Source organism: Zeus faber, assembly GCF_960531495.2.
Source record: "Zeus faber genome assembly, chromosome: 10".
In the NCBI taxonomy this organism is placed as follows: domain Eukaryota; kingdom Metazoa; phylum Chordata; class Actinopteri; order Zeiformes; family Zeidae; genus Zeus; species Zeus faber.
The window spans coordinates 12,870,621-12,881,173 of NC_137199.1; the positions used below are offsets into that span (position 1 = coordinate 12,870,621).

General features: G+C 45.8%; 1 protein-coding gene across 1 annotated transcript in view; it reads left to right on the forward strand.

Annotated features, from left to right (window-relative positions):
- Positions 1–5,383, forward strand: part of arap3 (ArfGAP with RhoGAP domain, ankyrin repeat and PH domain 3) — a 48,396-nt gene extending 43,013 nt beyond the window's left edge. Inside the window, exons 33-35 of the mRNA XM_080008751.1 lie at positions 864–1,001; positions 1,162–1,200; positions 3,357–5,383. Of these exons, the coding sequence (XP_079864877.1) occupies positions 864–1,001; positions 1,162–1,200; positions 3,357–3,944 (765 nt within the window). The 3' untranslated portion in view covers positions 3,945–5,383. The remainder of the gene's footprint in view (positions 1–863; positions 1,002–1,161; positions 1,201–3,356) is intronic.
- Positions 5,384–10,553: the final 5,170 nt, after the last annotated feature.

A 10,553-nucleotide genomic window follows, 5' to 3' on the forward strand; every position in this document is an offset into this window, starting at 1 on the left:
TCCTTACTCACTATGCAGTACAGTCTATATAGTGCACTACTAACTCCTGTATAAACAACTCTAGCACTTTTTCTGTTTCGATCCTTTTGTCCCTGTAAAACCATTTAGCATTTTGACATATTTTCTTGTTTGTTGCCACTTTTTCTGTTCCCCGCGTTCGAGGGGAGTTTGGGTTGTTTGGAGGGTCTCTAAAACCTTTCAAATTATATTCGAAACACCCTTCAAAATCGCTGCGATCTTAAGTCAATCCCTTCCCCCTGTCAGGTTCATTTTCATTTTAAATTATAGTAGCACTAAACTAAACACTAAAAGTCTCAAAACCTCTTAAATTCAATTGAGCAAATATCAGGCCTTGAAAAGTCATTGTGGTGTCTTATATTTAAATTCCTGAGGTTTTCATTTCTGACATAAACATTCTGTCTCATTTTATTTATCCATATATTTGTTTTTGTCATAATTGAACTCACCTTATTTAGCTTAACGTCAGTCTACCTTGTGACAAATATAATATAATAGTGTATTATACTATTCAACTTTACACTTTACACCTGCCATACCTCAATAAGAGAGATGAAAAAAAGACAGAGAATTTTTACATTTTCTTAAAATGTGTCTTAAAAAGGTCTTTAAATCGATTACATTTGATACCTGCAATCGCCCGTCGTTCATGTTACCAGAAAGCTGCACAAAGACTGTTCTAAAATCCACAAACCTTTTGGTGGCGTCGGACAGGACGCTTTCTGAGAGCAGCAGCGCAGCTTTTCGGGAATTGTTTCATCAATAAATGGAATTTGGTGTAAAATATCTGGTTTGAGCGTCGCAGGTCGTGACCCCTGAACCCCGTGCCCTCCGTGTGTTGACAGAACGTGGACCCCTGCCCTCCCGTGCTGAGACGCCACTCCTCCTCGGACATCTCCAAGCAGAAGTTCGGCACCATGCCCCTGGTGCCCATCAGGGGCAACGAGAGCAACTCCACCATGCTCTCCGCCAACCAGACTCTGGTAAAAACAAACAAAAAAATTCGCATCCAGACGGAAATTCTACACCGCGCACGGCCGCTCGCTCCGGGGGTTTGGCATCGCATTCTGCTGCGTGGACTCTTGAGTTGGGATGTTTCAGCTCTCTGTCTTATTGATTATTATTTTTTTGGTCTCCCTGCAGAGGAAGCTGCACGCCAGACGCACGCTCTCCATGTTCTTTGTGAGTATTTTACATCATTGGCCGCTAACATGTTTGTCGTGACTTTGACAGTTTTTTCGACATCCTCTGTCCCTCTGGAAAAAGTGGAATTGAGAGAGAGAGAGAGAGAGACTTGATCCCTTTATTTGCAGTAAGTCATGTCACAACAGCAGCAACTTGATCACGAAGGAACTAAAAAAAACATAGCAAACATCCAGAGACAAACAGACATCCCTCTTCAGAGATAACTAGGCAGGCAGGGATCTGTTGGTTTCTTCACCAGGTTTGAGACAGCTGTTTACTATAAGGACAGCTCCCTCTGTAGCCCAGACTTCCTCCTTTGTACAGTTTACCTCCTTGGAGGGAGAGAGAGAGCGAGATCGGAAAAATAAATCTGAACATTTTTAAGCTGCATAAACCTGAAAAATCTATAGCAGTATAAACCTGAGGAATTCAAATGAAAAAGTCGTCAAAGAGAATACTGGGGGAAAAAAAAGCCTAAAAAGATCAAGTATCCTTCTTCTTAAACCATTTGTCGACGTCGGTCAACGCAAATCCAAACCCCAAGGCTTCCCAGCGTGGAGAGCGCTCGTGGAGGCGCTTAAATTAAGTTAGTGGATGAGGATCCTCCACTTTCGCTGTGAAAACAGGAATCATTTTCTGTTTTTATGACAGGAAGGTTGTGAGCCGACCAGCTCCCCTGCTCACTGTTACCAGCAGATGATTTAGAGGATCAAGGACCGGTCCAACTCACGGTGCTTTGGATTGGATTAATCACCGCTTTATTTTATGAATTGTTAAAGCTGTTGTTGGAGGTCCGTGTGCAGGTGATCAAGGCAGCCAACTCGGAAGCTCTTTCCAATGCATAAAGTTGAAAACCAGTGAACTTCTATGTGTCTCGTCCTTACCACTGCAACATTTTTGGCACTCCATCTTCTTTTTATGCATTTTAAAATCTACTGTCAGAGATACATACCGTGCGTTTTATGCATTTTAAATACATCTGCAGCGAGATCTAAGTTGTTGATATAAAATCGGAAACATCCGAAGCCCCGGGCGGAGCGAGCCTGCGTTCTCTCAAGGAGCCGTACGGGCCCAACGCGGCCCCTCCTCTTCCTGCAGGAAGCCTCCTACTTCCTGGTTCAGCAGCAGCAGGATGTTTCCAGGGGACGTTTGAAGTGCGGACAACAGGATGTGTGTGTGTGTGTGTGTGTGTGTGTGTGTGTGTGTGTGTGTGTGTGTGTGTGTGTGTGTGTGTGTGTGTGTGTGTGTGTGTGTGTGTGTGTGTGTGTGTGTGTGTGTGTGTGTGGGATGGGGTCCAATAAACCCTTAAAATCGCTCTGGCCCTGGACTCGTGTTGCCATGACTTGTCAACACTTGAACGAGGGGAAGCCAATCCACCGTTGTTTTGTTGTTGATTTTTTATTTTTTTTTAACCACAAATCACTGTGGGCGTATGTTTGCAAAAAAACCCCAAAACATTTCTAAATATACTGATGGGTGTTCCTTGAATTTGAACCTTGGGGGTTTGGGGGTCGCCTGGAACCTGGCCAAGCCTGAGAGGACGTGCTCAGAGATTAGGCGCTTAAGTTCCTCTCGTATTCAGGGACGTTGGCGTGGCTCCGGGCGTGAGTGGTTATAAAGTGCGGCCGAAGAATCGACATTTACAAGTGAATAGTCGCGGATGAGGTTTGGCTTTTGTCCCCTCCGGCTCGAGTGGTTATCTGGAGCTCTTGTCAGTGCCGAGGCACCGAAACAAAAGGATGCCGCGCCTTTTGGCAGGAAGTTGGTTGTTTTGGACATTGCTGAAGAATGAACCCAGTTCCCCAGTAAAATGGCTTTTGTCATCAAACCAAGATTTGAAGTAATTATGCTTGTAGATACGCCCGGGCAGGGTTGACTAATTACTCACGTCAATACCCGTCGGCCTGGCTGGCATGCATGTGTAAAGCAGGTCGTAAGGCTCCGCCCGAGATGTCTCTAGTTTTACAAAGTATGTGTTAGTTTAAGTATCTGTAAAAAGTAGAAAAATCTGTACTGTCAGTACACAGTATAATCAGCAATAACCTTTTTTCCCTATGAAAAAATGTTTACAGTTGTAATAAGTGATGTCCACCCCTGTTTATGGGCTTAATCACGTAAACATTAATCTTCCCCTCCTCCCTCCCTCCGTCCAGCCGATGAAGGCGCAGCAGGACTCGTTCGAGGAGCGCTCCGAGTCTCCCGAGTCCCTCGACCTCCCGGACCTTCCGGAACCGCTGTACGAGGAGGTCGGAGACTTCGGCCTCCAGGTTCTCCAGTCCCTGGAGACCAGCTTCCTGTCCGGCGGGGCCGCCGAGACCCAGGACATTCCGCAGCGTCCGTTGAGCCTGGTCCCCATGAAAACCTCCTCCCTGGACCGCATGATCGGGCCCAACCCGGTGCGGACCATCGCAGGCGCTCGCCAATTGGTCCCGCTGCCCTCGTCGGGCGGTTCCTTGGATACCGTGGTCCAGAGCGGCAGTAGCGGCGGTAGCGGCGGTAGCGGCGGCAGTAGCAGTGGTTGCGACGGGGATCCAGGATCCGGACACAGCGCAGAATCCCAGGGTTCTCCCGACTCCGACCCCCTGCGGCCCCCGCAGTTACAGCCGGCCGCGAGGAGGAGGCAGCACCAGGGAGTGTGCACGCCGTCCCAGGAGCTTCTGCTGCAGGAGCTGTCGTCCGTCTTCACGAAAAATACAGAGCAGGACTCACAGGAGGAGGATGAGAGACCCTATGACGTCTGAGAGACGTCTAAGAGACGTCTCTCTCTCTCTCTCTCTCTCTCTCTCAGAGAGAGAGGGAGAGAGAGAGAGAGAGAGATTTTCATCACAAGAGTTAGAAATAACGTGTGACATTTATCTTTATCGTGATATGTGAGGATTCAAAGGAAAAGGCTGGAGAATGTCTCCACTGCCAACTGGGCGAGCTTTGCGTCAAAAAAGTGTCTCAAAATGCACTAATTTCTTCCGTTTATATCGTTGCAACTGATGCATGCTGTCAAGGAGCCAGAGATGAAGACGAGCAAACTCACCAGAGACCGATCAGAGAGAGAGAGAGATGTGATGCGTCTATAAAACGGGGAAATCTGAGCTGGAGAAAACCTGCAGGACAAACAACTCCGGTCCGTCACCGATGTAAATACTTGGCTGAGTCGATGTCAAACTGGATAAGAGAAGAGTTTTATATGGCCAAAGGCACCTTACGTGTGATTCTATGTGCGTCTACTAACACGACCGATTCCACTTTGTGTTCGGAACGGCCATGCTCTTCGACAAACACCTTCGACGAGCGATTCTGGAGCGAGGTGCAGATACATGGTGTTCTACTTACCGGCTCACCTGTTCTCATCCTAAAAGTGAAAGCTACTGAAGAAGAATGACATGGAGATATCCATCAACCAAAAACTGTACATACAGTATATATGATCTAAAGATCTCAAAAGGATTCGATTTTTTAAAGACATTCAGTTCAGTGATTCTAGAAAGCCGTTGAGCTTTATAGGGAACATCACTGAACAATATAGGGAACGTTTCATTATTAAGATTGAAATACATACTCACTCCTGTTTTTACCAACATTCATATAATTCGTGTTTGGAGATGAATTGTACATAGTTGATCAATTTGATTTATTTCGATGAGAAAATAAATCCATAGGGAAGTATTTTAATTAGTACCAATATTACCAATACTATCACCGATGCCGTTTCTTTTTCATACATGATCTGATCCCTCCTGGAGAAGGAGATTAGCTACTGTCTGTTCATCCCATATGTCCACATGAATCTAAATACTGTAAGTTATTAAAAGCAATGTGGGAACATTTATTGGAGACGCACTTGCGGCACTTGCCCTGTCGTAACACTAGGTGGCGGTAGATACTCATGAGTCAGTTATGAGGCTCTGGCATCAAACCGGTGGAGCCCTCCTGGGCCACTGCTGCCCTGGTCAGACCCCATAACGGATCCATTTATTTAACAAAATAACCAAATATGTTTAATAAGTGCAGGGAGGTAACTGGCGACGGATGTTAAACTGCTTATCCTAGTGTTAACCATGTAAATGTGTATATTGTATATTATTCTATGAAGCCAGCTACTGTATTTCACAATCTTCGGCATTTCACAGGTGGCATCGTGTAAATGGAGGATTTTATTAAAACATCATAGTGTTGTTGTTTCATAGATTTGAGCTCCATTCATTTTTATTCAGCTGTTACGACTTATTTACTCACGCAGAGGAGCGTAGTGTCACGGACCGAGATTTGGGCTAAAACACGGGGTGCATCACCGAACCTTCACCAGAGCAGCAACATTTTTTTTTCATATCAGGGACCCTCACTTTGATCCGCATCCAGCCACGGACCCCATTTTGATAAGGTTCAGTCTCTGGGACCCCAATCTGAGGAGATTTTTTTTATTTGTTATATGTGATTTTGTCCAAACTTCCACACCTGTCTATATTGTAGTGAGGGGAGATCCAAACAGTCATACATTTTCTAACGGCGCCAACATCTTGGAAATGAGGTAATTGTGAAGTTTAACTATGAACCTTTTTCATGGGGACCCCCTGGAACCTCTTCATGTACTGTGGGCAAATTTGTGTCTAGGTTTTGTGTGTGTGTGTGTGTGTGCGTGTGTGCCCGTGCGCGTGTTTGTGTGCGTGCGTGTGCAGCTGCAAACAGGCCTGGACCCCCAATGATTAGCAGGTATCTGGGGAAACATGGAGGATTGATTTCAGACGCTAGGTCTAAACCTTCCTAAATCAGTTAGTCCAAACCCCTTCCTGACCTCTAATCTGCTCACGCAGCCTTTGAAGCGTGGAGCTCTGGGGTAAAACGATCACGGCAGAGTGCGGCTCTCCGTCCCTTAAGTGACAATATGCCCTCAGGTGCCACCAGAGCCGACGCGGAGCCCCACATTCGGCTGCGGCCGAAGGCGGGGAGAGGAGTCGCCTCCCCGTATCCCCTAATGACCCCAGCATATGCCGCGGAAAGTTTGTCAAACAGCTTTGACACCGGGTGAAAAAGGAGGAAGAGGCATTACTTTTTTATTTTTTATTTTTTTTTCCCCACTGCCCTCCCTTAATGAATGACCAAGCCTCCCGGGAAGAGCAGAGACACGGTGGTCATCTAGTTAGAAGACTGTTTTTCGACGTTGATCCATGTGCCCGTACTGTAGAGATAGTGAAATTCACCGCCGCTCTCCGAATGCTGAATTTAGCCCAGATGTGTCTTATTTGTCGGGTTGTTTTTGTTGATTCGAGAAAGGGTCCGCGGATGATCTCTCGGCGAAGGGGAAGTTGAAGGTTGCCGCTGTGATGCTGATTTCTGTCTTTCTTTTTGAGGAGGAGAGGGCGAGCGAGAGGGAGAACAAGCCCCAACAAGAGCTTAGAGGATTAAGTTCATTCCCATTGCCAGTCCGTCACCCCATGAGTGCCCTTTGTGCGCGCACACGCACGCACACACACACACACACACACACAGACAATAAGACACACACTTGCGAAACAGACACTCATGCAAAGTCACACTCTACAAGCTACACACACAATGAGTGTTGGGTGCGTGTGCAGACTTTCTATCTGCGTGTGCGTGCGTGTGTGTGTGTGTGTGTGTGTGTGCGTGTGCGTGTGTGTGTGTCTGTGTTTTGTGGTGGCTGATGCGGCCCAGTGAACAACAACAGTGCCGGTGGGAGAGCGTGGGCCCGGTGCAGAGTGTGTCCCGAGGCGTCGGCTCTTCCTGCAGACCAAACACCTCGTCCGTCCTCTAGTCACACGCCCACCCCCCAGTCCCAGCGTTATTTAGTTACATTTAATTTAGTTACATTTCACTTTGACACGCTGGAAAAGCAAGAACCCGCGCAGAAAACCCACCTGTTGTCTGTCTGTGGAACCCAGGGCGTGGAGGACATGGTACTAATCCCAGTGTGGGTAAAGTGACAGTTTTTTTGCGTCGTTTTGAATCTACACGTGAACTTTTTTTAATATAAGATATTGACTTAAAGTTGCTATTATTATTGGAATCTGGTTTAACCCAGCTCCAATTAAATCGATAATAACGTAAAAGGTTGAGATGTTTAAGATAATTAAAACTTTAAAATCACATAATTAAAAGTAAAATATTTAAAAGGATAACAACGAACAATTGTAAAATTGAATGCAAAAAGGCCAAAGGGAAAGCCACATACAGTTCACAATGCTGTGTGTGTGTGTGTGTGTGTGTGTGTGTGTGTGTGTGTGTGTGTGTGTGTGTGTGTGTGTGTGTGTGTGTGTGTGTGTGTGTGTGTGTGTGTGTGTGTGTGTGTGTGTGTGTGTGTGTGTGTGTGTGTGTGGTCATGATGACCACCATGGAAGATGATGGAAGTCTCAAGAGATAACATTGTTTCCCCAGTATTGATTGAATGACTAGAAGGGTGGGAATTAACTGGTGAACACACATACACACACACCTCACTGTTATGACCTTTTTAGGTATTTTTTTAATCTATCTATCTATCTATCTATCTATCTATATATGCATCTGTCCATCTGTCCATCTGTCTATATTCTACCCTTTGGGAACTTAGAGTGTACTTTTAAGTATACTATTATGTTACTCCTTGGGAATACATTTGCACACTTTCCTTTACAGAAGTATACTTAAAGTTGACTAAATGCACTCTTTAAACATACTTCAAGAATACTTACACAAATATTATGTGTGTACTCCAGTTCATAGACGTGGACCTCAAAGTAAACTGTTGAGGCTACTTAAATAGTGTATCTGTACACCTCATAGTATGGTCTATTCTGTTTGGCCTTTGGTAAAAAAGCCCAGTTGAAATGAAATGGAAATCAGTCCCGAAGTGATCCTGTCCAGCTCTCACCTACAGAATAATTCGTCCCACCATGCATCGCACCGCACCACACCAGGGGTCTTTTCATCTCTAATCAAGGGGCCCTTTCTCCTCCACGTTTGCCCTGGGCGTTATCTCTCCGCCGGGGCTCTGAGCTCGGATGAGCCTCCATGAGGAGCGCGGGACACAATGCCAAGACAGAACCTCCTACACGCATATGCACACGCACACGCACAATCAGTCCAATCACTCCAAATGGCTGCTCTTCAGAAGTGTGAAGAGAGAGAGAGAGAGAGAGAGAGAGAGAGACACACACACACACACACACACACACTTCGGGGTCTCATTGCCCACATTTGCCAGGCATTTTGGTTAATAACACTGCTAGACAAGCCTTCGCTCATAAACCCATAGATGACTCTTGTGTTCTCTCTCTTTCTTTATCCATCTTCCCTTCTCCACCCCCTCCCCATCGCTCTCTTTGAACCGACTATTTGGATGGTGGGCGTGGCGTCTCACACATCGAGGTGTCTCTCCTGGTGGACATATTGGGTTGTGAGCGAGGTGGTGAAATATTACTTTAATTTGATGGGAGGAGGGGCAGGACGCTGGTGCGGTGACTAGTACTGTTGCATCCCAGCTTTTCAGAGTCTGTGGGCATCTCCCAGCCTCCAAAGACGAGCAGGTTCAGCCGATGGGAGATCCCAAGATTTCTGAATAATAAGAAAGTGTATGTAATGCGTGCCCCCTGAATAGACCGGCATGCTGTTTCGGGGCGTCACCCTGTCTTACACACCTTAAGATGTTACTCTGTAAGATGGGAAAGCCTACGCCGCCCTGCAATTCCGAACAGGGATAAGCAGAAAGATGAAAATGGGCGTGTGTAATCTGTCAGATCAGAATGCATCAAAATAGAAGATGTGATGGAGGATTACAGCACAATTAAAAAGAAATTCAGGTTGAGAAACAGCCATTCCATATATTTGCGCATGTGCTCCTGTGGCAGTTTTGCCTACCACGCGCCACCCAAGTGGTGTTTTAAGGGTCCTCCGGCACAGAGACACAGATGACGGGGTTCTGGAAAACACACAAGTTCATTGTAGAGGGCGAGGTGGAATTAGCCCAGGAGCAGAGAGATATGAGTCATGACAGGGCTCCTCTCTCCTGAGTGTGTGTGGGGATGGGGGTTTTACCTGCTGCTCGTTAGACCAACCGACGAGCGACAGGTATGCAGCCACACTGAACCCAGTCACCTAGATCCAGGTCAAGTGTGGCCGCTCTAACCGCACCATCCCCACACCACGGCTCCTCTATGTGCTGTTTCTCTTGTTCCATTTCCCGATAACAAGGCAGTGATCGGGCACAAGCACGAAATGAAAGGCAGCTGGAGTGAGTTTGATAAAGCAGCGTAGCGAGTTACATGGTCAGTAAACTGTTGATATGGATGAACACTGACAAAAAAAAGAATGACGATGAAAAAATATCCCCACCACCTCCAAGTGAGCAAGAAAAAGTTTGAAGATCAGGGTGAAATGTTTCGGCCTTTGATTGGAATTCTGGGACCTGAAGTGTAATCCATCCAACACGGACGATGTGATGGATTACCACTTTAAAGTCAGGGAGAATTTTGATGTCTTGTCTCCGAAACCACTGACTAACCAGCTCTCCGCCTTTAGGACCACGTCAGACACATACACACAAATACAAACACATACAGACACTCTTAGGCACAGAGAGAAACATGAAGTCCACACAAAAATACCCGGAGTTGCGCGCACACACACACACACACACACACACACACACACACACACACACACACACACACACACACACACACACACACACACATTCTCAACCCATTTGCTCCATGGAGAACAGTAGCCAAAGTTATTCAAAACTAGATTAAAATGCATTAATCATTTAGTGAGACATTTTCATCATGTAGACATAAATATATACATAAAGATCAAATCAAATGAACACCATTCTTCTGTCTATCTCTACCATTTTCAACATCTGTCTTCATCCTCTTCCTTTCATGAGCACTGGCATCGCTGGACGTTTTCTCTCAGATCTATTGTCCGGGCTCCGTTGGGTTTGCCCCATTGGTTTGTTTTTGATCAGAAGATGAAAATGGTGAGTTTATTATACTTTGTTGCTTGTTGTTGATAAATCCAGTTTGAGGGCATCCGAGTTTACACCAGACAATTTTATTCGGTTTACAACTTTTTGTTTTTATTTTAACACTGGTGTACAGCCATTCATTCTCCACTAATTCACATTCCCTCTTGTGATCCTAGCCTACATATTAGACAATGGGAGATTAATTAGACTCCACTATGTTAAGGCTATTAACTGGGAGCCCCACTTGCACAACAAAAAGCTTCCAGTTTGCTGGCCCCAATAATTAAAACCGACTCAACAGTTTTGTGATTAGGCTGAGCTATGCAAATTTAGCCACTCCGGTTGTATTGTTGCACTCACATTTAATCATAGATACACACATACACACACA